This window comes from Coregonus lavaretus (genome assembly GCF_964263955.1).
Source record: "Coregonus lavaretus genome assembly, chromosome: 32".
Lineage (NCBI taxonomy): Eukaryota > Metazoa > Chordata > Actinopteri > Salmoniformes > Salmonidae > Coregonus > Coregonus lavaretus.
In genome coordinates, this window is record NC_140019.1 from 29,459,612 (window position 1) to 29,486,383 (window position 26,772).

Consider the following 26,772-nt stretch of genomic DNA (forward strand, 5'->3'; position numbering starts at 1 on the left):
TTGGAGTGGCCATCACAAAGCCCTGACCTCAATCCTATAGAAAATGTGTGGGCTGAACTGAAAAACCAGGTGCGAGCAAGGAGGCCTACAAACCTGACTCAGTTACACCAGCTCTGTCAGGAGGAATGGTACAAAATTCACCCAACTTTTTGTGGGAAGCTTGTGGAAGGCTACCGGAAACGTTTGACCCAAGTTAAAAAATTTAAAGGCAATGCTACGAAATACGAATTGAGTGTATGTAATCTTCTGACCCACTGGGAATGTGATGAAAGAAGTAAAAGCTGAAATAAATCATTCTCTCTACTATTATTCTGACATTTCACATTTTTAAAATAAAGTGGTGATCCTAACTGACCTAAAACAGGGAATTCTTACTAGGAAGGAATTGTGAAAACCTGAGTTGAAATGTATTTGGCTAAGATGTATGTAAACTTCAACTGTATTACCTCAATTACCTCGACTAACCTGTGCCCCCGCACATTGACTCTGTACCGGCACCCCCTGTATATAGCCTCTGTACTGTTATTTTACTGCTGCTCTTTAATTATTTTTATTTTTATTTTTTACTTATTGATTTTTTACTTAACACTTATTTTTTCTTAAAACTGCATTGTTGGTTAAGGGCTTGTAAGTAAGCATTTCACTGTAAGGGCTACACCTGTTGTATTCGGCGCATGTGACAGATACAATTTGATTTTATTTGTAATAAAAATGCAAATAAGTGTACATGAAAGAAAAAAAGGCCTACATATAAAAATATTCCCACAATATCAAAATATTTATATAAAAAAACAATGATGTGTATGTGGACACAGGCAAAGACCAAGGCAGAGAGGAAAACAATAGATACTGAAACTGGGGCCAGATTTTCTGAGATATTTAAATTGCCATATTTCATGCCCATATACATGGCTGTAGTGGACCCTATGCATCATCTTTTACTGGGGACAGCAAAACACATTTTTACCATCTGGAAGTATATTGGTGTGCTGGATGAAGGGATACAAATAAATATTCTGCTTAAAGTTGATGCACTGAAAGCACCTGCAGTCATGGGCCAAGTACCTGCTAAAATCTCACCGGGGTTCTCTCAGTTCAATGCAAAGAATGGAAGATTTGACAAGCGTTTACTCCTTATTCGCACTTAAGGAACTTGTGGAGGATGCCCATTATGATTGCTAGATCCATTTTGTCAAAGCCTGTACCATCTTATGTACAAGATGTACAGTGGGGAGAACAAGTATTTGATACACTGCCGATTTTGCAGGTTTTCCTACTTACAAAGCATGTAGAGGTCTGTCATTTTTATCATAGGTACACTTCAACTGTGAGAGACGGAATCTAAAACAAAAATCCAGAAAATCACATTGTATGATTTTTAAGTAATTAATTTGCATTTTATTGCATGACATAAGTATTTGATCACCTACCAACCAGTAAATAAATAAATAAAATAAATAAATAAATAATTGGTCATTTAGCAGACGCTCTTATCCAGAGCGACTTACAGGAGCAATTAGGGTTAAGTGCCTTGCTCAAGGGCACATCGACAGATTTTTCACCTAGTCGGCTCGGGGATTAGAACCAGCGACCTTTCGGTTACTGGCACAACGCTCTTACCCACTAAGCTACCTGCCGCCCGTACCTGCCGCCAGTAAGAATTCCGTCTCTCACAGACCTGTTAGTTTTTCTTTAAGAAGCCCTCCTGTTCTCCACTCATTACCTGTATTAACTGCACCTGTTTGAACTCGTTACCTGTATAAAAGACACCTGTCCACACACTCAATCAAACAGACTCCAACCTCTCCACAATGGCCAAGACCAGAGCCCTATTTGGTAAAAGACCAAGTCCATATTATGGCAAAAACAGCTCAAATAAGCAAAGAGAAATGACAGTCCATCGTTACTTTAAGACATGAAGGTCAGTCAATACGTAAAATGTCAAGAACTTTGAAAGTTTCTTCAAGTGCAGTCGCAAAAACCATCAAGCGCTATGATGAAACTGGCTCTCATGAGGACCGCCACAGGAATGGAAGACCCAGGGTTACCTCTGCTGCAGAGGATAAGTTCATTAGAGTTACCAGCCTCAGAAATTGCAGACCAAATAAATGCTTCACAGAGTTCAAGTAACAGACATCTCAACATCAACTGTTCAGAGGGGACTGTGTGAATCAGGCCTTCATGGTCGAATTGCTGCAAAGAAACCACTACTAAAGGACACCAATAAGAAGAAGATACTTGCTTGGGCCAAGAAACACAAGCAATGGACATTAGACCGGTGGAAATGTGTCCTTTGGTCTGGAGTCCAAACAGGAGATTTTTGGTTCCAACCGCTGTGTCTTTGTGAGACGCGGTGTGGGTGAACGGATGATCTCTGCATGTGTAGTTCCCACTGTAAAGCTTGGAGGAGGATGTGTTATGGTGTGGGGGTGATTTGCTGGTGACACTGTCTGTGATTTATTTAGAATTCAAGGCACACTTAACCAGCATGGCTACCACAGCATTCTGCAGCGATACGCCATCCCATCTGGTTTGCGCTTAGTCCCACTATCATTTGTTTTTCAACAGGACAATGACCCAACACACTTCCAGGCTGTGTAAGGGCTATTTTACCAAGAAGGAGAGTGATGGAGTGCTGCATCAGATGACCTGGCCTCCACAATCCCCCGACCTCAACCCAATTGAGATGGCTTGGGATGAATCGAACTGCAGAGTGAAGGAAAAGCAGCCAACAAGCGCTCAGCATAAGTGGGAACTCCTTCAAGACTGTTGGAAAAGCATTCCAGGTGAAGCTGGTTGAGAGAATGCCAAAAGTGTGCAAAGCTGTCATCAAGGCAAAGGGGGGCTATTTGAAGAATTTGTTTAACACTTTTTTGGTTACTACATGATTCCATATGTGTTATTTCATAGTTTATGTATTCAATATTATTCTACAATGTAAAAAAATAGTAAAAATAAAGAAAAACCATTGAATGAGTAGGTGTGTCCAAACTTTTGACTGGTACTGTATATCTTTGCATTGTACTGTGAAACTGATTTAGGTGTTTTAATCCCATTTGTGACCGGGAGACCCTGGACGGTGTTTCCTCCGACACATTGGTGCAACTGGCTTCTGGGGTAAGCGAGCAGTGTATCAAGAAGCAATGCGGCTTTGCAGGATCCTGTTTTGGAGGACGCATGGGTCTCGACCTTCGCCTCTCCCGAGACCATAGGGGAGTTGCAGCAATGGGATAAGACTGTAACTACCAATTGGATATCACGAAATTGGGGAGAAAAAGGGGTAAAAGTACAAAAAACATATATAAATAAATCAAATAAAAAATCCCATTTGTCAACCATTATTTTTAGCTTTTAATCAATGACGCCTTTGTGTTTATGTTCTTTGAGAACATTTTATCTCTTTTATTTATATTATTATTGCTTCTTTTTCATTTTATTGTTTTAAGTGTGATGCTATTTTAAATGCACTTCAAATACATTTTGAATTGAAGTTTGGTTTTATATGTACATGTAAATATGATATCGATCTTTAATTGATGATTGTGTGAAAATATACTCCATTAACTTTATCATTTAAAACACATTTTTTATAGAAATTTAGTTTTACAGTGCCTTTTTCCACATTTTGTTACTTTACAGCCTTATTCTAAAATGGATTAAATAAATAAAAATCCTCAGCAATACACACAATACCCCATAATGACAAAGCGAAAACAGGTTTGTAGAAAAACAGAAATACCTTATTTACATAAGTATTCAGTATTCCTTTGCTATGAGACTAGAACTTGAGCTCAGGTGCATCCTGTTTACATTGATCATCCTTGAGATGTTTCTACAACTTGATTGGAGTCCACCTGTGGTAAATTCAATTGATTGGACATGACTTGGAAAGGCACACACCTGTCGATATAAGGTCCCACAATTGACAGTGCATGTCAGAGCAAAGACCAAGCCATGGGGTCGAAGGAATTGTCCGTAGAGCTCCGAGATAGGATTGTGTCGAGGCACAGATCTGGGGAAGGGTACAAAAACAATTCTGCAGCATTGAAGGTCCCCAAGAACACAGTGGCCTCCATCATTCTTAAATGGAAGAAGTTTGGAACCACCAAGACTCTTCCTAGAGCTGGCTGCCCGGCCAAACTGAGCAATCGGGGGAGAAGGGCCTTGGTCAGGGAGGTGACCAAGAACCCGATGGTCACTCTGATAGAGCTCCAGAGTTCCTCTGTGGAGATGGGAGAACCTTCCAGAAGGACAACCATCTCTGCAGCCCTCCACCAATCAGGCCTTTATGGTAGTGGCCAGACGGAAGCCACTCCTCAGTAAATGGCACAACAGCCCTCTTTGAGTTTGCCAAAAGGCACCTAAAGACTCTCAGACCATGAGAAACAAGATTCTCTGGTCTGATGAAACCAATATTGAACTCTTTGGCCTGAATGCAAAGGGTTACTTCTGGAGCCAACCTGGCACCATCCCTACGGTGAAGCATGGTGGTGGCAGCATCATGCTGTGGAGATGTTTTTCAGCGGCAGGGACTGGGAGACTAGTCAGGATCGGGGCAAAGATGAACCGAGCAAAGTACAGGGAGATCCTTGATGAAAACCTGCTCCAGAGCGCTCAGGACCTCAGACTGGGGCGAAGGTTCACCTTCCAACAGGACAACAACCCTAAGCATGCAGCCAAGACAACACAGGAGTTGCTTCGGGACGTGTAAAGATCCTTGATCTTCCAGAGCCGACTAATCAAGACTGGTCAAGTTCAGTTTTTACCATGACTTGTCAATACTGAGCTTCTACTTCTTATTAAATATATTTTGACTTACTGTACATGTACACATTCGGAAAGTGGCCATTTTACGCAGTGGTAAAGGCTATTGCACAATGCACACACATACTGTATCTATCTGAGAACTAATATTATGGGAGGGTAGAAGTGATTCACTGAGGTGCGGCCTAGAACCACAAATAGCAGCAAAGTTAACCGAAAACGATGCTCACTTGTTCTGCCACAACAGCAGAATGTCTTGAGAACACCTGCTCTTCTATGACAGACCAGGTGAAAGCTATGATCCCTTATTGATGTCACTTGTTAAATCACTTCAATCAGTTTAGATCAGGGCTGCCCAACCCTCTTCCTGGAGATCTACTGTCCTGTAGGTTTTCAGTCCAACCATAATGTAGCATATCTGATTCAGCTAGTTAAGGTCTTGTTGAGCAGCTAATGAGTAGAATCAGGTGTGTTAAATTAGGTTTGGACTGAAAACCCACAGAACGATAGATCTAGATAATATTTAAGTGCCTTTGAACGGGGTATGGTAGAAGGTGCCAGGTTTATCAGTTTCACTGTGTCAAGAATTGCAACTGTCGTGGAAATTCTAACCAGAAAGGAAGAGAGACTGTAGATTCTTCAAACAACAATTTTATTATATGATTTACAAATCTGGAGCAATTAACATCATCACTCAATGGTGCAGAGCGAAGGCTCAACGAACAAGAGTTGGGTCTCAGCTTTTATAACCTTTGTCTACGTGGCAGTTTAGCAAGTGTGTGAGATCATGATGGGAACAGAGTACAAAGAAGTGATAACGCTAGTCTATCTAGCTGCTGCTGCTGCTCAAGGTAGCCTCTGTTCTCTTCATATCGCCACACAGCTGTGCCCTTGAAAGATACGAAAATAACAGGATGGACCAAAAACTGGTCACTCTCAGACAGCCCTTTGTCTTTGGCCTTGTGACTAAGTTACACAAAGACAAGAGTGGAAAAATACTAGCTTCTTCTTACATTACAGAAATAGACAATGGAAAAATACAGGTTGAAGGCTTATACAGCGCATATGTGTAACCGGTGTGAAATGGCTAGCTAGTTAGCGGTGCGCGCTAGTAGCGTTTCAATCGGTGACGTCACTTGCTCTGAGACCTTGAAGTAGTTGTTTCCCTTGCTCTGCAAGGGCCGTGGCTTTTTTATATGTGGAGCAATGGGTAATGATGCTCCGAGGGTGACTGTTGTCGATGTGTGCAGAGGGTCCCTGATTCAAGCCCAGGTATGGGTGAGGAGAGGGACGGAATCAAAACTTTTACATATGTATAACAGAGATTGTAATTTTCCCATCATACAACGCTGCTGGGATTTTCACTCAACGGTTTCCTTTAATACACAAAGTTAATTTGTCCCAATACTTCTGGTCCCCTAAAATGGGGGGACTATGTAAAGTGCTGTCATTTCAAAACAGTTCACCCGATATGGATGAAAATACCCTCAAATTAAAACGGACAGTCTGCACTTTAACCTCAGTCATTGTATCATTTCAAATCCAAAGTGCTGGAGTACCGAGCCAAAACAGCAAAAAGTGTCACTGTCACAATACTTTTGGAGCCCACTGTAAATTATATAGTCGTTCGGATTATTCTCAGAACAATAATGAGCCTTTTTGGCCATTTGCCTTTTAGCCATGCTCTAACACCATGCTATTGGCCATGGCTCATGGCTCTTTCAGCCTGTCACTATCAGCCTTTGCATTTTCACATGAACCCCAAACCTCTGTTTTAAAACGTATACTTCGACCGGATAGTGGAACTTAAGTCTCCTCTTTTACCTTTTCAAAGTCAACATGCTACTGCCAAATTACCGCTTACAATGAGAATTGTCCATTTACGCTCACGTTCAGTAATCCATTTCACTACCATTCACTATGACTGCATGCTTACTGATCTGTTATTGGCTGAAATAATCTATAATGTTTTGTGTTGCATTGTTATTAGGTTAAGCTATTGTCTTATGGCTGTGTGTCACATTTGAGGATTAAAACTGTTCTAAATGGTCTTCATCTCTTGTGCACTTGAACTCACTTGTACAGTTAATTATTTTATCATGAAAGAACAGTGCCTTTCCCTCCCCGAAATATCATGGCATCCCAATGTTCTGAATTATTTACAAAGCATATAAAGAAATATGAGTTCAACCCTGAAACATTATTCATAGATGATTATTTCCCACTTACATAAAATACATTATGCCATTTTTATTTTCTAATATTTTATTGACCGCATTAGTTTCTTGATGGAAAAAGGTTAAAACAGTTCTCCTTTGTACTTTCTCGTATCTTAATGAATACAGACAACATAATGCTTTGGAGAATCACACAATTCAAGTGGGGATAAGTGTCTTTTTCCTAGACATTAGGGGGGCAGTTAGCAGAACATAGTGGGCTACAGCAAATATGAACCGCAATGGTTTTGAAATTGCATAATACCAGTAACGTACTGATAACTGTCCAAGCTGTTATTTCCCCCCCCCCCCGAGTTGTAACATATTCACTTATTGTCCTCAAGGCAATTTGTTTTGGTCAGTTTCTCAAAGATAGGACAGAGAATGCTAAAAATGTGGAACAAAACACACAAGATCACGTCCAGTTTGAAACCTTTCTGATAGTGAAAGGGTTCACTTAGACTCCAGCCACACGCGTCACCGTCAATGTGACGTTCTACCACAGATATTTCCATTCACAAGATGGAATGAATGCACACATCAGCCGTCGAGAACTGAACCTCTGCAATTCTTGAGCTTGCCATTAGACACGACGCAATTGATTGATTTCAAAGGAAGCATTACCTCCATGGCTGATGGCAATGCTGGATCCCCAATGGCTGTAGTGTAGCAGGGCCATTACAGTACATGATTGAAGTTATCGTTTATTGGTAGCTGCGATGCTTCTCTGGTGTATTTTACAACATTGGTAGCAAGCTTTTGAGTTTGAGGTTTAACCACCTCCTTCCACACACTTAGACCTGTTAACTGTCCCTTGTTTGTTGAATTGCACAGCTGTATGCAAGTTTAAATTATAATTGTTGCTAATGGCACCTTTTTTTTTCTCTTTCACATTTGTCAATGAAAAGGTGAAGCGTGAGTTTGCAACAGGCTGAATAGAGAGGAATGTTTTACCACAGTAGAATAAGGGAACCAGATGTGTAACAGATCCAGTATGTAATCTAGTCTGAGGTTATTGTAACGGTGCAGTTGGTGAACACTAGTGCACATTGTGGCAGCAGAGCAGCAAGTGAGCGGCGCAGACTTGGCACGGGGTCATTCTCATCCAGTTTATCATCACTCCCATCACCACTATCTGTGCCACCCTCCCTCCCCTCCTCACCCTGCCTCTCCACCTCTCCCTCTCTCTCTGGTGTCTTTGGGCAAACCTGGAAGAACACCTCGCAGAACTCCAACCTGCGCAGGTCCCGCAGTGTCCTGCAGCTCCGTAGCACCTGCATCTCTCTCAACTTGCAGCATCTCAGGCGCAGGCGCTTCAGGTCCCTCAGACGGCTGGCGGACAGCAGGCCTGGCCCCACCTCCTTACCGCCGAGGCTTAGTTCCTCTAGGCCCAGCCAGCCCACTCCGAGCCCCAGGGAGGCCATCTGCAGCTGGGCGCCCGGCCGGCCAAAGTGCCCTATCTCCAGGTACTTGAGCCTGGAGAGCCCGTTTAAGCCCGAGTCAGTTTCTTGAGCGGCACTGCGCCTAAGGCCTTCTGCTGTGACACGAAGGACGTTGCGGAGCTCTAGACGGCTAAGTCTCAACCAAGACGCCAGACTCTGCAGGTGCTGGTCTGTGAAGGAGGGCACGTTATCAAGGACCATCGTCTCAATGGCGATCCCTGACAAGGAGGCAGGCACTTTCCCAGTTTGACCACGTCCCTGTTGCTGAGTAGCAGCTGTTGATGCCATTCCAGCTTGTTTCTCAGGACTGAGTGGGGTCTGGGTGAAAAAGCCCTGTGGCAGCTCGCAGCCACGCAATTCTAGGACCTGCAGTGTTGTGGGCAGGAGCTGGCAACTGTGCAAGCCTCTCAGGTCTGCATGCAGCAGGGAAAGACTGCGCAGACGGGGGCACCTGGAGGACAAAGCTTTGAGCCAGGACTCTGAGAGAAAGGCCCCACCTCTAGCAGAGAGCAGCAAGCCACGCAGCCGCAGGCATCGGAGCCCAGTGCCCAGATACTGGCGTAGTAGAACCCACAGCATGCGCGACGTCACCTGACCCAAAATGGACACCAAGGGTAGGAAGAGCAGTTGAAGAATGAAAACATCCAATGAGGGAGAGAGAGGGGGAAGAAACAATGCATCAGTGTTTGAGCCATGAATTTAAAGTTCTGTAGAGTTAGCTAGTCAACAGGTAGGAAATTGGCAGTGTTGGGGAGTAGTGAACTACATGTAGTTCAACTAGTAATTTAACTAAATTTTGCAGTAGCTTGGTGGTAGTTGAACAAAATTCAAATCTAGGTAGTGTTTTCAGTAGTCCATTACTTTTTTGCCATGTAGCTAACTACTGGAACTACACACTATGTATTTTGCTAAAATAAAGTATGGGTTAAGTAGACAATCATTTCCTTTCATTTTCAGCATTCAACCTTCCCAATTCTCACTTGAAACTGTTTTTGTGTTTAATAGGCAAAATTACAAATTCTGCTAACATATGACCCCAAAGTCATCTATCTTGCGATTTGTAGCCTGACATTTAAGATTTGAATATGATCATTTTCCACGAAAGTCACTTTTGTTAAGTAAACTATATTTGTCTTAAGGGTAGCTTTAGTGTATTTTAACTTCTTCCAGTGTGAAGTAATTGGTAGCTTGGTAAACTATATATATTTTCAGAGTAACTTACCCCAACACTGGAAATAGGTCTACAATGCAAGTATCAACATTGCATTTTGTTGCTGAATGTGAGAGGCCTCAAACAGGTATTTATTAATAATAAAATCAAGTCTGCTGAAATATCATTGAATGTAGCTTGAACCTAATAGACATGGCTATGTGACAAAATGGCTGACGTCTTTAGACAGACGTTGTAGCCTCAAATCTTTTCATGCCGAGTCTTGAAATGGTCAGATCATCATGCAATAATGGACACCATTCTTACCCCTTTCCATGCAGTTAGATCAACAACTCGCCATAGTCTTTGGTCTTTTACAAGGCGTCTCCATCTCTTACACACCCTGCAAATACACCACATGAATGACATGACATAAAGAGAAGTGTTCTTCAAGCTAACGTTACAGTTATTATCATGAGAATTGATATTGAGCACATCGACTTCAGCTAACTTGTTTTACCTTCCAGTTCGGATGAGCTCTCGCACACCTAAATATGATAAAATATCAATTAAAATGTTCTCTGGAAAGTAATCGAGGGTAGAAGTTCTGAAGTCTGCCATTTTGTAAACAAAAAGTACCGTCGAGTACACGGACAAAATACACCGACGTACTAAAGTTGCATTCAAGTAATAAACCCCGCAGAAACTGTTGCTAAAGTGACAACGTTCCTAAACGTTCTGATATACTCCATGCTCGAATTAGCACATTTTATGTGAGAGTACCATATATATACAATGGCGTAACAATTATAAATAAGCATAACAACGGCATCATTTTCAAAGCATGTTTCACCAAAACTCGTGTTTTAATGCAGCAAACACTGCCCCTTAGTGTTTGAGAACAAACGCCTTGTTCTACTGGGCTTGCGCAGCTGTCAGTCGGACAAGATGGCGACGAGCAATGGTAGTGGAATGGAAGTGGATGGGGCAGGTAATAATTTCACTTAAAGCACAATTGATTTATCTGATTATGAAGGTTGTATAAATATTGTGTGGGTGCCAACTATACTCCTTTGTCGATGGTGTTAGCTCATTTAGCTTGCCATTATTTCGCGTATGCGTTCTCTAAAGTTACTTCAGCGAGGCTACCTAACGTTAGTTATTTAGTTAAGGTGGCTGTCCAGTATTTGTGTGTATATTAACGTTACTGGTATATGCAATTTCAAAACAATTGCAGTTAATATTTGTTAGTTAGCAAACTAACTCAACCGCAGTCACATATTGATTGGTCCATCCGTATTACTTAGCTAAACATCGGCAATGTAAACAACTAGTTAAGGTTAGTTTATCAATTGATAGCTAGGTAACGTTAGCTAGCTAACTATTTTGCTTTCTTAGCTAGTTTAATTACAGTGCAGTAACTGGTCCTCCACACCTAGTGAGTATTTAGCTATAATTATCTAAGCTCTTAGTAAGTTTCATGATCACATCTTTTAACATGTCGTTTGGGATAGCATTGTTGAAAAATCATAGCTCTGATGAGTAGAATCAATGTCAACACTATACGCTCCTGTAAGTCGCTCTGGTTAAGAGCGTCTGCTAAATGACTAAAATGTAAAAAATGTAAAATGTACTCTTCCTGTGAAGTTAGATTTCTAAAATCCACCCCAATTCAACTGCACGCTGATATTGTAACAATCGTCTAAAGAAAACAATATTATCCAAGACAAGATCACAAATGCTTTGTTTGCTCTGAGGCAGGTGGACGTGTTAAGGCCATATTAGCTACGTTTGGCTGTAGAGATGACCAACAGTAAAGGAAACCCACCCTCTCTCTCTGTCCCACAGCCAGCCCCAGTGTTATGGTCTCTGGGGTCACTGGCAGTGTCTCTGTTGCCCTGCATCCTCTCGTCATCCTAAACATCTCAGACCACTGGATTCGCATCCGCTCCCAAGAGGGGCAGCCCATGCAGGGTATGTGAGCTGATCAGTTTTCAAGAGTACAGATAGTTGTATACAGTCTTGCATTTGGCATGGAATAATGGACAAGGGGATGGGAGATTGGTTCAGTATATTGCTCTGTAAATGTCTTAAAGTTGAAATACTTTGAATAAAGTTAAGACACTAATTCAACTGGTTAAGACTCTACAAGAGAATCAATACCTCAACAGTGGGAAGGGAATCATACAAGGGAGAGGTTACAGTTAATGACACAATTTCAATGGGCTTTGCTATAGCCTATATGTGTATCCATTCCAATCAGCTGTCTTATGTTGCATTAAATCCTTTCCTTCTCACCAAGTGATCGGCGCATTAATCGGGAAGCAGGAGGGTAGAAACATTGAGGTGATGAACTCCTTTGAGCTGCTTCATCAATTGGTAGATGACCGAGCACACATTGACAAGGAGTATTACTACACGAAGGAGGAGCAGTGTGAGTCTAATTTCACTAACCTACCTTACAAAGAAAAGGTCAGATGCCACTTACTCCCCATTGATTACTGATGTTGGTGAAAGTGCAAGATAAAAAGTAGTGATGATGTGCAGTGCCGTGTCATGGTTTCCCACCATCTATGAAGTGGAAAAATGTAATAGTAGGGCTTGTACCTGAAGCCCTTGGTGTTATAAGTGGAACTGAACGTTAGTAGAAGCACTGGTCTAGGGTCAGTTTTGCCTTTTAGATCACAGTGAATAAGATTACATTAGTGGGGGGACCTGATCCTAGATCGGCATTCCTACTCTGCTTGATTCATACGACTCTTGACCTCTGTCTCTCAGTCAAAGAGGTCTTCATGGACATGGAATTCATACTGCACCTGACCTCATGACCTCTGCTTTCTTTCAGTCAAACAGGTCTTCAAGGACATGGAATTCCTGGGCTGGTATACCACAGGTGGTCCTTGTGACCAATCAGACATCCACATTCACAAGCAGGTAGGTGGAGCAAAGGAGACTACATTTATTTTCCATGAGGTTGGGTGTTTTCCATGGGGGAGAAATTAGAGGCATGATAAAAGTAACTTTTACTGTAATTGGTCAATGAATTGTTGTGATTTGAAAGATGTAAATGTCAGTCAGTTGAGGTTATTTGGCCAACTGTGTGCTGTTTCCTTATTGTCTTTTCCTCTTTTCACTTCAGGTGTGTGAGATCATTGAGAGTCCTCTCTTCCTCAAGCTCAACCCGATGACCAAACACACAGATGTGAGTTTCTCATTTGGATTTTTAAATATCATTTAAATATATATATTTTTAATGTCGAAAACATTATTCTTAAATTACATTGTTAGTTACTTTTATGTCAGACAGTTACATGGCTTTGATGCAGTAAAAATCGCTTCTCTACATATGGTAATTGAAGCATATGTCCTGTCTCCCCCAGCTCCCTGTCAGTGTGTATGAGTCTGTCATCGACGTCATCAGCGGAGAGGTAACTCAAGCTCTCCTACCACATATACACACACACACCAGGATTTCCGTTAGGAAAATGTGGCACTGGACAACGTGACAGGGAAGATTTTAATTTACCGGCCATTTGAGAAATTTACCGGACCCATATGCATTGGGTGCATAACTCATTAGAGCGTCCAACCACGGTGCTCAGAATTACAGAAATCACATTTAGATTATGGTAATTCATCTTAACAGAACATGCAACTCCAGTAATGAAGCGGCTTATAAAACGTAATTTTCAAACATTTGCCAAAATGCAATTTGCGGTAAAAAACACCATTCTAAACAGCTCACCTGATGCCAGCGGTATATGACAGAGATTAAAATCTCTGTTAGAAACGTAGAAAGAGGGTGAATGTAAAGATGTAACAACTAGGATGGGTTGCTAATATGACTAGGATTGTGCCTTTGGCTTCTGGACAACGAAAGAATATTGATATGAAAACCAAGAACAGGAGAGAAATGGAAGTCTTTCATAGGCAGCGCGCTTGGCAAAAGGCCTAGCTGATTAGTGATAAGCATCTAATATACAGTACCAGTCAAAAGTTTGGACACACCAAGGGTTTTTCTTTATTTTTTACTATTTTCTACATTGTAGAATAATAGTGAAGACATCAAAACTATGAAATAACACATATGGAATCATGTAGTAACCAAAAAAGTGATAATCAAAATATATTTGAGATTCTTCAAAGTAGGCACACTGCCTTGATGACAGCTTTGCACACTCTTGGCATTCTCTCAACCAGCTTCATGAGGAATGCTTTTCCTACAGTCTTGAAGGAATTCTCACTTGTTGGCTGCTTTTCCTTCACTCTGCGGTCCAACTCATCCCAGACCATCTCAATTGGGTTGAGTTCGGGTGGTTGTGGAGGCAGCTAAGTGCAAACCAGATGGGATGGCGTATCGCTGCATAATGCTGTGGTAGCCATGCTGGTTAAGTGTGCCTTTGAATTTCCAAATAAATCACAGACAGTGTCACCAGCAAAGCACCATCACACCACCTCCTCCATGCTTCACGGTGGGAACCACACATGCGGAGATCATCCGTTCACCTACTCTGCGTTTCACAAAGACATGGATGTTGGAACCAAAAATCTCAAATTTGCTTTGGACTCATCAGACCAAATGACAGATTTCCATTGCTCTAATGTCCATTGCTCGTGTTTCTTGGCCAAAGCAAGTCTCTTCTTATTATTGGTATCCTTTAGTAGTGGTTTCTTTGCAGCAATTCAACCACGAAGGCCTGATTCACGCAGTCTCCTCTGAACAGTTGATGTTGAGATGTGTCTGTTACTTGAACTCTGTGAAGCAATTATTTGTGCTGCAATCTGAGGCTGGTAACTCTAATGAACTTATCCTCTGCAGCAGAGGTAACCCTGGGTCTTCCATTCCTGTTGCGGTCCTCATGAGAGCCAGTTTCATCATAGCGCTTGATGGTTTTTGTGACTGCACTTGAAGAAACTTTCAAAGTTCTTAAAATGTTCCGGATTGACTGACCTTCATGTCTTAAAGTAATGATGGACTGTCGTTTCTCTTTGCTTATTTGAGCTGTTCTTGCAATAATATGGACTTGGTCTTTTACCAAATAGGGCTATCTTCTGAATACCACACCTACCTTGTCACAACACAACTGATTGGCTCAAAAGCATTAAGAAGGAAATACATTCCACAAATTAACTTTTAACAAGGCACACCTGATAATTTTAATGCATTCCAGGTGAATACCTCATGAAGCTGGATGAGAGAATGCCAAGAGTGTGCAAAGCCGTCATCAAGGCAAAGTGTGGCTACTCTGAAGAATCTCAAATATAAAATCTATTTTGATTTGTTTAACACTTTTTTGGTTACTACATGATTCCATATGTGTTATTTCATAGTTTTGATGTCTTCACTATTATTTTACAATGTATAAAATAGTACAAATTATTGAAAATGTTATTATTGAAATTAAACTGTTCCACGAAAATGCGCATATGAAAATCATAACTGCCATGCAGATCGGAAGAAATTATAGGATAAATTGTATGCTTCCCTTAACTTGAAACTCACACGCCGCCTATGAAGTCTTTATAAAATAATTGCATCCATGTTTTTATAGTCAAATTTTCAACAAAGATAAGACATGCCTCATAGTAAAACATTCAGGGTTCAAACAGTTAAGTATGTTTTGAAAATGCATACTGCCTCCAGCTCACTTTGTAAAGTGGTGGGTGATCTGCTGATAGCCTGCACTCTAAAAAGAAAAGGTTCCTGGACCTTACATTAAAAGGGGTTCTTCAAATTGAAACTGTGGGGGAACCCCTTTAAGTTCTTTGAAGAACCCTTTAAAAGGATCCTCAAATAACCTTTTGGGGTTAATTTTTTAACTACCCCCCCATCATTATTATTAATAATAAGCATAACAATAATAACAATTAACAATATCACAATATTTTTGTTCTGTGTTTATTATGATTTTAGTGGCAAAGCAGAATAAAAAATCTAAATATGAGGTAAACTCCCAGCAGAGCCCCAAGGCCAATGGGTATATTATTATTTTTTACGAGGTATATCCTCTCGTGTGTTGATGTTCTCAGTATCCATAGCCAGAATGATTTTGCAGCGCATGATGATTGAACAGGTTTCCTGTTATATTCATCAGAGGTGTAGGGATGGTGAAGTCTGTCAATCCCAAAAATAGTAATTATACAGATGATTAACAAAACATGCACACAACAGAATTCAAATCTTGTTTTTTGTGGTAAATGTGAATGAAAAAACAACTGTTTTGATAATGGTTTTCATACACATACCTTGTCCATAATGTAGAGGCCTATGGGATATTCATTGACGAGGTAAGGAAGGAGGATAGTAAATGTGATCTACATGACATACCTTTGTATGCCTCCTCGTCTGTATACCTGCAGACACAGATACAAAAGTGAGCAGTTCCATCATACAGCGCACCCAATACAGCGAGCCTTCAACATATTCTTACCTCTGTTGATTGATATCCATTGAATTGTGTCCATTTTCTGTTTTTAGAAAGATTTGCACAAATATGAAAAGATAGATGGTATCACCATTAAACAATATAAATTTAGATCATACAAGGGACAAACCTTACCTTAAATTGAGATCTTTAAGTTTTTCAGTTAAGTGCCTGCACCTGCTGTCCTTTCAAATCCAAATGTTTCAGTTGGGCAGTTAGGTTCCTCAATGAACTCCACCTCCTATGGGGTTCATGGAATAACCTTTTGGGGGACATTTTCAGTGCCAAGAACCCTAAGGTTCTTCTAATAACTTTGAGGATCTTAGAAGAACCCTTGTTGAACCCCTAATGTTTGGTGTGCCTAGCATTGTTTTTCTCCCGGTCAATTTGGCCGGCAACAATTTTATTTATAGGCTTAGTTTCTAATTATAATTTTTTTGTTGCAATTACCGGCTAACGGAAACCCTGACACACAAACACCACTGTGATTAGTACTAGTGGCTGATTTGTTGCTTAGCTGTCCTTCTGACTTGCCCCATCCCAGGCGACCATGTTGTTTGCTGAGCTGGGGTACACTCTGGCCACAGAAGAGGCGGAGCGAATCGGAGTGGACCACGTGGCTCGCATGACAGCCACAGGCACGGGGGAGAATTCAACAGGTAACTATAGTTAAGGTGGTCTGTTAACAACCCCCCCCCCACCCCCCCAGTGGTCTGTCTGACAGGCATTTTTAAACACCCTCTCCCCATTATGTGTCTCTTTTCTGTTCAGTGGCCGAACATCTCATAGCACAACACAGTGCAATTAAAATGCTCCACAGCAGGGTGAAAGTCATCCTGGAATATGTCAAAGCAGTGGAAGCAGGTGAGAGAACCACTGTCTCTGTTGTGTGATGAAAGAATGAGTGACTCTGGAAAGAAGATGCTGTTACTAACAGATAGTTTCCAGCCATTGCTTTAAAAAAAATGACTATATGGTCTTTCAACCCTCTCTCTCCTCCTCCTTGGTATATCCCAACTGTATCTTATCTCACCTGTTGTGTGTATATTCTTCCCTCATGCTCTCTCTTGTTAACTCTCCCCTTCTGATTTGTTACGACCCAGGAGAGGTGCCATTTAACCACGAGATCCTCAGAGAAGCCAACGCCCTGTGCCATAGACTACCCGTTCTCAGCACCATCAAATTCAAGACGGACTTCTATGATGTAAGTCGTCCCCACCTAGGCACTTGGCAAAACTCAGCTACTGGTGTGAACGTGTGCCTTTTGTTTTTAGATTATAGTCTTGGTAATGTGATAGTCTGCAGGATAGTTAACATACGTTGTTTTGAATGAATAAAACCTTGACAAAATTCCTTCTTTAAATCACTCAATAAGGGTAATGTAATGATTTGAGAACGCTTAGACAGGTTGGATTGGCACGGTACTGTAAAAGCATATTAATCTCCTTCTTTCTCGCTTTTTTCAGCAATGCAATGATGTGGGCCTCATGGCTTACCTAGGTACCATCACTAAGACCTGTAATAGCATGAACCAGTTCATCAACAAGTTCAACGTCTTGTACGATAGACAGGGCATCGGCCGGAGGATGAGAGGACTGTTCTTTTGAGCGACACCGAGAGAAAGCGAGTGATTGGAGGAAGAGATGAAGAGGTCACAAGCACTGCTTTTCCATTTGCTTGTCTGTATTTTATGTTAAGTAACACTCTTGACACACACACTCAGATACCAGTGAGCATTCAGTTTGTTTTCAAAGGTAGCAAATGCTAGAAGTGTCTCAAAGGCCTCTTGTCTATACCATAAAATCACACACAAACAGGAAGAAGGAAACCGTGTACATAATCACTCACATTCTCACTCGCAGTTTGACATTTGTGAATCCATGTACGTGAACAGAAATGACAATTTCCCCTTTTTCTTTGTTTTGTTGTAATAAATAATCTGCTGATTTTTCATGGGACTTTGATTTCTGTTTGTCCAATAAAAGTAAAATATGGCCATTTATCAATGAAAATTATAGCTAACAGATTCATATTCAGCACTACAGTAGTGCTTACGTCCATCTAGTTGACAGATGCGTAACATAACTGGTATTTGACGCAATTACTCAAGAGCCTTGTTTATACCTGGTGCTAACATGTGTCCTTTGTCCTGATCTTATTCACGTTATGATTGTGCCCACATTGTAGCCATTGCATCTACACATAGTAAATCAAATCTGTCCGCGTTGTGACCAGATATCCTGGCCCCTCCCTGTATGCAAATTATTTGACAAATACACTACATGACCATGTATGTGGACACCTGCTCGTCGAGCATCTCATTCCAAAATCATGGGCAGTAATATGGAGTTGGTCCCCTCTTTGCTTCTATAACAGCCTCCACTCTTCTGGGAGGGGTTTCCACTAGATGTTGGAACATTGCTGCTGGGACTTGCTTCCATTCAGCCACAAGCGCATTAGTGAGGTCGGGCACTGATGTTGGGCAATTAGGCCTGGCTCGCAGTCAGCATTCCAATTAATCCTGATGGGGTTGAGGTCAGGGTTCTGTGAAGGCCAGTCAAGTTCTTCCACACTGATCTTGATAAACCATTTCTGTATGGACCTTGCTTTGTGCATGGGGGCATTTTCATGCTGAAACAGGAAAGGACCTTCCCCAAACTGTTACCACAAATTTGGAAGCACAGATTTGTCTAGAATGTCATTGTATGCTGTAACGTTAAGATTTCCCTTCACTGAAACTAAGGGCCCTAGCCCGAACCATGAAAAACAGCCACAGACTTATTTCTCCTCCACCAAACTTTACAGTTGGCACTATTAATTGGGGAAGGTAGCGTGCTCCTGGCATCCGCCAAACCTAGATTTGTCTGTCGGACTGCCAGATGGTGAAGCGTAATTCATCCCTCCAGAGAACGTGTTTCCACTGCTCCAGAGTCCAATGGTGGCGAGCTTTACACCACTTCAGCCGACGCTTGGCATTGCGCATGGTGATCTTAGGCTTGTGTGCGGCTGCTCGGCCATGGAAATCCATTTCATGAAGCTCCCGACGAACAGTTACAGTGAGGGAAAAAAGTATTTGATCCCCTGCTGATTTTGTACATTTGCCCACTGACAAAGACATGATCAGTCTATAATTTTAATGGTAGGTTTATTTGAACAGTGAGAGACAGAATAACAACAACAAAATCCAGAAAAACGCATGTCAAAAATATTATAAATTGATTAGCATTTTTATGAGGGAAATAAGTATTTGACCCCTCTGCAAAACATGACTTAGTACTTGGTGGCAAAACCCTTGTTGGCAATCACAGAGGTCAGACGTTTCTTGTAGTTGGCCACCAGGTTTGCACACATCTCAGGAGGGATTTTGTTCCACTCCTCTTTGCAGATCTTCTCCAAATCATTAAGGTTTCGAGGCTGACGTTTGGCAACTCGAACCTTCAGCTCCCTCCACAGATTTTCTATGGGATTAAGGTCTGGAGACTGGCTAGGCCACTCCAGGACCTTAATGTGCTTCTTCTTGAGCCACTCCTTTGTTGCCTTGGCCGTGTGTTTTGGGTCATTGTCATGCTGGAATACCCATCCACGACCCATTTTCAATGCCCTGGCTGAGGGAAGGAGGTTCTCACCCAAGATTTGACGGTACATGGCCCCGTCCATCGTCCCTTTGATGCGGTGAAGTTGTCCTGTCCCCTTAGCAGAAAAACACCCCCAAAGCATAATGTTTCCACCTCCATGTTTGACGGTGGGGATGGTGTTCTTGGGGTCATAGGCAGCATTCCTTCTCCTCCAAACACAGCGAGTTGAGTTGATGCCAAAGAGCTCGATTTTGGTCTCATCTGACTACAACACTTTCACCCAGTTCTCCTTTGAATCATTCAGATGTTCATTGGCAAACTTCAGACTGCCCTGTATATGTGCTTTCTTGAGCAGGGGGACCTTGCAGGCGCTGCAGGATTTCAGTCCTTCACGGCGTAGTGTGTTACCAATTGTTTTCTTGGTGACTATGGTCCCAGCTGCCTTGAGATCATTGACAAGATCCTCCCGTGTAGTTCTGGGCTGATTCCTCACCGTTCTCATGATCATTGCAACTCCACGAGGTGAGATCTTGCATAGAGCCCCAGGCCGAGGGAGATTGACAGTTCTTTTGTGTTTCCTCCATTTGCGAATAATCGCACCAACTGTTGTCACCTTCTCACCAAGCTGCTTGCCGATGGTCTTGTAGCCCATTCCAGCCTTGTGTAGGTCTACAATCTTGTCCCTGACATCCTTGGAGAGCTCTTTGGTCTTGGCCATGGTGGAGAGTTTGGAATCTGATTGATTGCTTCTGTGGACCGGTGTCTTTTATACAGGTAACGACCTGAGATTTGGAGCACTCCCTTTAAGAGTGTGCTCCTAATCTCAGCTCGTTACCTGTATAAAAGAAACCTGGGAGCCAGAAATCTTTCTGATTGAGAGGGGGTCAAATACTTATTTCCCTCATTAAAATGCAAATCAATTTATAACATTTTTGACATGCGTTTTTCTGGATTTTTTTGTTGTTATTCTGTCTCTCCCTGTTCAAATAAACCTATCATTAAAATTATAGACTGATCATTTCTTTGTCAGTGGGCAAACGTACAAAATCAGCAGGGGATCAAATACTTTTTTCCCTCACTGTATTGTGCTGACGTTGCTTCCAGAGGCAGTTTGGAACTCGGTCGTGAGTGTTGCAACCAAGGACAGACGATTTTTACGCGCTTCAGCACTCGGCGGTCCCGTTCTGTGAGTTTGTGTGGTCTACCACTTTGCGGCTGAGCCGTTGTTGCTCCTAGACATTTCCACTTCACATTAACAGTACTTACAGTTGACCGGGGCAGCTCTAGCAGGGTAGAAATTTGACGAACTGACTTGGAAAGATGGCATCCTATGATGGTGCTGCCACATTGAAAGTCACCGAGCTCTTCAGTAAGGCCATTCTACTGCCAATGTTTGTCTATGGAGATTGCATGGCTGTGTGCTCGATTTTATACACCTGTCAGCAACGGGTGTGGCTGAAATAGCCGAATCCACTCATTTGAAGGGGTGTCCACATACTTTTGCATATAGAGTGTATTCTTTCAAAATAATATGTATTTATTTAAGACATATTGATGCCATAAGTCAATTGCGTGTCACCTGTAAATGAGTTGAGGGCAGGATAACTATGATTTAAATGATTTCACTGTCCAGATCCGTCTATACTTGTAAGATACAGTGAGGGAAAAAAGTATTTGATCCCCTGCTGATTTTGTACGTTTGCCCACTGACAAAGAAATGATCAGTCTATAATTTTAATGGTAGGTTTATTTGAACAGTGAGAGACAGAATAACAACAAAAAAATCCAGAAAAACGCATGTCAAAAATGTTATAAATTGATTTCCATTTTAATGAGGGAAATAAGTATTTGACCCCCTCTCAATCAGAAAGATTTCTGGCTCCCAGGTTTCTTTTATACAGGTAACGAGCTGAGATTAGGAGCACACTCTTAAAGGGAGTGCTCCTAATCTCAGCTCGTTACCTGTATAAAAGACACCTGTCCACAGAAGCAATCAATCAGATTCCAAACTCTCCACCATGGCCAAGACCAAAGAGCTCTCCAAGGATGTCAGGGACAAGATTGTAGACCTACACAAGGCTGGAATGGGCTACAAGACCATCGGCAAGCAGCTTGGTGAGAAGGTGACAACAGTTGGTGCGATTATTCGCAAATGGAAGAAACACAAAAGAACTGTCAATCTCCCTCGGCCTGGGGCTCCATGCAAGATCTCACCTCGTGGAGTTGCAATGATCATGAGAACGGTGAGGAATCAGCCCAGAACTACACGGGAGGATCTTGTCAATGATCTCAAGGCAGCTGGGACCATAGTCACCAAGAAAACAATTGGTAACACACTACGCCGTGAAGGACTGAAATCCTGCAGCGCCCGCAAGGTCCCCCTGCTCAAGAAAGCACATATACAGGCCCATCTGAAGTTTGCCAATGAACATCTGAATGATTCAGAGGAGAATTGGGTGAAAGTGTTGTGGTCAGATGAGACCAAAATCGAGCTCTTTGGCATCAACTCAACTCGCCGTGTTTGGAGGAGGAGGAATGCTGCCTATGACCCCAAGAACACCATCCCCACCGTCAAACATGGAGGTGGAAACATTATGCTTTGGGGGTGTTTTTCTGCTAAGGGGACAGGACAACTTCACCGCATCAAAGGGACGATGGACGGGGCCATGTACCGTCAAATCTTGGGTGAGAACCTCCTTCCCTCAGCCAGGGCATTGAAAATGGGTCGTGGATGGGTATTCCAGCATGACAATGACCCAAAACACACGGCCAAGGCAACAAAGGAGTGGCTCAAGAAGAAGCACATTAAGGTCCTGGAGTGGCCTAGCCAGTCTCCAGACCTTAATCCCATAGAAAATATGTGGAGGGAGCTGAAGGTTCGAGTTGCCAAACGTCAGGCTCAAAGTCTTAATGACTTGGAGAAGATCTGCAAAGAGGAGTGGGACAAAATCCCTCCTGAGATGTGTGCAAACCTGGTGGCCAACTACAAGAAACGTCTGACCTCTGTGATTGCCAACAAGGGTTTTGCCACCAAGTACTAAGTCATGTTTTGCAGAGGGGTCAAAGACACAATGGGTCCCCCTGACTACATCTCCGGAGGTGGTAAGGAAGATCTGATCACAATGAGTATTTTAATCATCTACAGTAAACCTGTCTAAAAATGTGGGCACAATCAGGATGTGGACAAGATCAGGAAAAAGGACTCATGTTAGAACCAGGTATAAACAGGGCTAAGATTTTAGTTATACTAGCATACATTTTCGTGTTGGTGACCCCAGCTGGTATCGACCCCACGTTCCTGGCTTAAAGGGAGCCTGTACTCAAGCCTGTACCCTAACTCAAGTTACACAAACGCAACACAATACAGAGACCCACAGGTTAAAACAAGTATATAAAGTCAGGTCTGTGGAGTCAGCATGGTTTTTAGGATTATTGGCCAGAGGTGACAATGTGTTTGCAGTTACCTGTCTTTTTGATGTAGTCTGGTACTGCTGTGCATGGCCTTAGGGAGGTACTGTGTGAGGTGCGTTAGACAGGAAAGGGGTGGAGGAAACAGAGTTATGACAGTTTCAGGTCAGCATTTATTTGGATATTAAAAGGCAGCGGATGTCAACATAATGACCCCCAGCCTGCACTTTTTCTTTAATAGCCCGCTTTTACCAGCCATGTGGCAAAGACAGGATTCAGCTTTCCTCCTCTATGGGATTTTATCATCCTCCTCTCTTTCAAGCTCTCACTGTTGCCATGTATATTCATTTTTGCCTTTTAATTACACAAAACCTACAGTAACAAGCAGAACAAGCAATACTGGCATGTGGTATACATTCAAACAGAGTTCAGTAGAGACAACCCAGAGCCAGTTTTTGAAACGTTTATTTTTCATCATTTGAGTCAATATTAACTTTGTCACTATCTTTTTTTTCTATGCAAATTGTGTAACTGAATAATGATTTTGGATGCTGAATAGACAAATGGCACATTGGATAGTAATAAATCAATCAGAGATGGTCTTATTGTTGCAATATCATCAGTCATTGTAATATAGCATAACTCTACTGCAGGTCATTGCTGTATAAATAGGTTTGCTCTCCTTCCCATAACAGCATCACATCAATAAGACGGTTTACATGATTGATAGCTCAAAGACCTGTAATTATGGTCTGTGCCGCTTTGTCATTCTAAATCTACATCTGGAGGGGAAAACAACTCTTTGTTCATTACTGCCAAAACACTTGAGGCGTAAGTAAAGCTAATGCCTTTAGAGCTTTGATGGGCTAGTCACTACCACCATCATCGGGGGAATCAGAAGGTGGTGAGGGGTACTGGAAGCGGACCGGATCATAGAGTTCATGCCCATAGTTATAGGGGTAACCGTGGTAAGGATAGGGATGTGCCACTTTCTTGATGCTGGCTGCAGGGGGTGGTGGGTTCTCCACTGGTTGTTCCTCAATGGGAGGCGGGGGTGGGCCAGCCTTGCCATGGAGGGGTCTGGGTGGGTGGTCTATCAGGCAGTCCGGGTCCCAGTAGGGATTGCAGTCATACTCCATGCCCTTGTAGGTGTGGATGGGGGCCGGAGGGGGAGATGACTTTTTTGGGGCGGGGGGTGGTGGTTGTGGGGCAGATTTTTTAAGCATGGGGGGTGGTGGTGGAGGAGGGAGCTTGTGGAGGTTGCATGAGGGGTGGTAGCGGGGGTCGCACAGTACGGGCAATGCCCCGGTGGGGAGGTAGACGATATGGGGCTTGCAGAGGGGGTCCTTGGCATTGCATAGGTACATGACGTCAGCCTGGGAGCGGGGCGGAGCAGGAGGGGGCTGAGAGGTGCTTTTTATTGGGGTGGGAGGGGGAGTGGGTAGGGCTTTGCATTTTTTGTCCGTGGCTGGGTCGCACTTGATGGTGGGCACTCCCAGTTTGTTCTGGAAGTGTGAGGCGTTGGGGCCGTATACATGCTCCAGCTGCCTCATCTGCTGGTACAGCAGCCTGATCCGGTCAATCTCATACAGCTGAGAGGTACAAGACAGATTGAAATAAAGACAAGATCCAGATTTTTTAAAATCATACAGAGCGAGAGATGGAAGAATTTGAGATGAAAAAATGCCTAATTTACTGTTAGTGGTGGTTAGTGCTTAATTAGTTAGTAGTTAATGCTTCATTCATTAGTAGTTAGTGCTTTATTTGTTAGTAGTTAGTGCTTCATTAGTTAGTAGTTAGTTCTTCTTTAGTTAGTAGTTAGTGCTTCATTAGTTAAGTTAGTGCTTCATTAGTTAAGTTAGTGCTTTATTCGTTAGTAGTTAGTTCTTCATTAGTTAGTGCTTCATTAGTTAGTAGTTAGTGCTTCATTAGTTAGTTCTTCATTAGTTAGTAGTTAGTGCTTCATTAGTTAGTTCTTCATTAGTTAGTAGTTAGTGCTTCATTAGTTAGTTCTTCATTAGTTAGTAGTTAGTGCTTCATTAGTTAGTAGTTAGTGCTTCATTAGTTAATGCGTAGTGTGATTGTTTTCTTTCCTCTCTTACCCCCTCTGTGTGTCCGATGCTATTGTAGTAGCGGTAGTAAGCCTGGAAGTCGGGGTTGCCTCTGTACCACCTGGGTTCCACATTGCGCTTTGGTCGTGAGTGAGTCAGGAAGCCGTTCGCCTTCTCCGAATCAATACCTACATCCCTAACAGGGCTCATCGCTGTGGGGAGAGGTGGGTCAGAGGAGAGGGAGAGCAAAGCCAGAGAGACAGAGGGAGAAAGACATGACGCCTACTGCTATTTATAGCTACCATAGATATGTTGCTTTCAGTATCGAAACAAAAGTAAAGCATTGGTACTACACATAATTGTATCAAGAAGCTTGAATGTAAAAACTTGAAATGTAATCCTCCCTAAACATTCAGTTACCTTCCTGCTTGATGGTATTCAACAGAGACTTTGCCTCCAGCCAAACTGCAGAGGATACACATGCCAAAGACTCATCAGTCAGTTATCATCCAATGCCACATGGAATATATTCTATTTACTTAGGACAATCATTTCAATAATTTTCATTTCACCAAACTCATGTAACGTGAAAGCACGTTATCCCACCTGGGAGCAACGTCAGACAGCATATTGCCCCCACCAGCCACAATGGAGAAATCATCTTGACCACCTGCAAACCAGCCATTGCATTTTATCACTTGCATTGTACATCTTGCTTCAATTGTTTTGTTTTTCAGTGAGCATTGACATATGTGATTTAAAGAAATGTACATACTGAGATGTATCTATTTACATGTGACCTATAACAGTTTCAAGCTAAAACTAAAAATCTAAATGTCACATTGTTGTTTTAATTTTCGAGTGGACAATTAACATGACATTTTATATATTTTGTTTTAACTTGGAAACTGTTAAAGATCTGATCTTCACATGCAATACATGCATCTCAATATGTTCTAAGAATACCCTATCCCCAAATGTAATTAAACCATGCAGACCAAATACCAGATGACAGATGCAAATAATTACATTCAAACAGCAATAGATTATAACATGTCCTGTGAACAAACAGCATATATTTTGTTATCCTCAGTATTGAACAGCATGGAAATATATAAAAGGAGAGATAAGATGCAATCTCTGTGTAAAATGATGCTTCTTCCTGCAGTTTAGAAAATATACTGATTATGGTGCTTAATATTACTTAAATGATCAGATCATAATGTGCTAAAGAAGAAACTCCGTACTCACCTGTGCATGGGCTGCTGTCTTCACTGTACCGGTGATGGTGTGATAAATATAGGTCTCCATGTCAAACACTCTGCCATATGAGTGCCTGTCCAATAGAATCACACAACCATAATATTGGCTCCTCCTTCCTTTTAAATGCTATTTTAATGCATAGCCTCTGGCGCCAATTAAGAATAAAAACTCCTGGACTTGAGCAGCAAAGTCATAAAAAGTCCCGACTTCAAATGGAAACTCACAGTTAAGTCTGGGAGGAAACATTACCTGCTGAGTAGAAATAGCAGGGCATCCCTGGGAGAAAATATTGCCAAGTTAGGAAAAAACCTTATAGCCTTTTCATCAGGGCAAAACTAGAATTTCCAAAAGTGGACCCAAGCAATCTAGGCCTACAATAGAATGAAGCCAAGAATGTGTAGAAAATGACAATAATATACAACAAAATGTGTGGTAATATACAACATGTGTGGTATGCAACTGAGCATTATATACAGGT

General features: G+C 42.1%; 3 protein-coding genes across 3 annotated transcripts; 1 reads left to right on the forward strand and 2 right to left on the reverse strand.

The window, feature by feature from the left end:
- Positions 1 to 5,399: 5,399 nt before the first annotated feature.
- Positions 5,400 to 10,259, reverse strand: LOC311107371 (F-box/LRR-repeat protein 12). The gene is made up of 3 exons (XM_084149862.1): positions 10,093 to 10,259; positions 9,900 to 9,975; positions 5,400 to 9,013 (listed from the first exon to the last, which is right to left on the reverse strand). The coding sequence occupies exons 1-3, from the start codon at positions 10,191 to 10,193 to the stop codon at positions 7,982 to 7,984; spliced, it is 1,209 nt and encodes a 402-aa protein (XP_084005988.1). The 5' UTR covers positions 10,194 to 10,259; the 3' UTR covers positions 5,400 to 7,981.
- Positions 10,260 to 10,287: 28 nt separating this feature from the next.
- cops6 (COP9 signalosome subunit 6) lies at positions 10,288 to 17,948 on the forward strand. The gene is made up of 10 exons (XM_084149863.1): positions 10,288 to 10,563; positions 11,421 to 11,546; positions 11,875 to 12,006; positions 12,418 to 12,506; positions 12,712 to 12,774; positions 12,953 to 13,000; positions 16,542 to 16,656; positions 16,769 to 16,861; positions 17,101 to 17,201; positions 17,464 to 17,948. Exons 1-10 carry the CDS (start codon positions 10,521 to 10,523, stop codon positions 17,602 to 17,604), a joined length of 951 nt encoding a protein of 316 aa, XP_084005989.1. The 5' UTR covers positions 10,288 to 10,520; the 3' UTR covers positions 17,605 to 17,948.
- A 5,481-nt stretch (positions 17,949 to 23,429) lies between these two features.
- On the reverse strand, positions 23,430 to 25,716 carry and4 (actinodin4; the record flags this gene model as incomplete). Its single annotated transcript, XM_084149720.1, has 4 exons — positions 23,430 to 24,572; positions 25,083 to 25,243; positions 25,452 to 25,496; positions 25,638 to 25,716. 4 exons carry the CDS (start codon positions 25,714 to 25,716, stop codon positions 23,847 to 23,849), a joined length of 1,011 nt encoding a protein of 336 aa, XP_084005846.1. The 3' UTR covers positions 23,430 to 23,846.
- Positions 25,717 to 26,772: the final 1,056 nt, after the last annotated feature.

Coding starts and splice junctions, on each gene's coding strand:
- LOC311107371 (XM_084149862.1), bottom strand. CDS start 10,193: ATGGCAGACTTCAGAACTTCTACCCTCGATTACTTTCCAGAGAACATT. Junction 9,976..10,092: donor GAGCTCATCCGAACTGGAAG/GTAAAACAAGTT, acceptor GTGTATTTGCAG/GGTGTGTAAGAGATGGAGAC. Junction 9,014..9,899: donor ATCTAACTGCATGGAAAGGG/GTAAGAATGGTG, acceptor ATTTTGGGTCAG/GTGACGTCGCGCATGCTGTG.
- cops6 (XM_084149863.1), top strand. CDS start 10,521: ATGGCGACGAGCAATGGTAGTGGAATGGAAGTGGATGGGGCAG. Junction 13,001..16,541: donor TCGACGTCATCAGCGGAGAG/GTAACTCAAGCT, acceptor GCCCCATCCCAG/GCGACCATGTTGTTTGCTGA. Junction 17,202..17,463: donor TCAAGACGGACTTCTATGAT/GTAAGTCGTCCC, acceptor CGCTTTTTTCAG/CAATGCAATGATGTGGGCCT.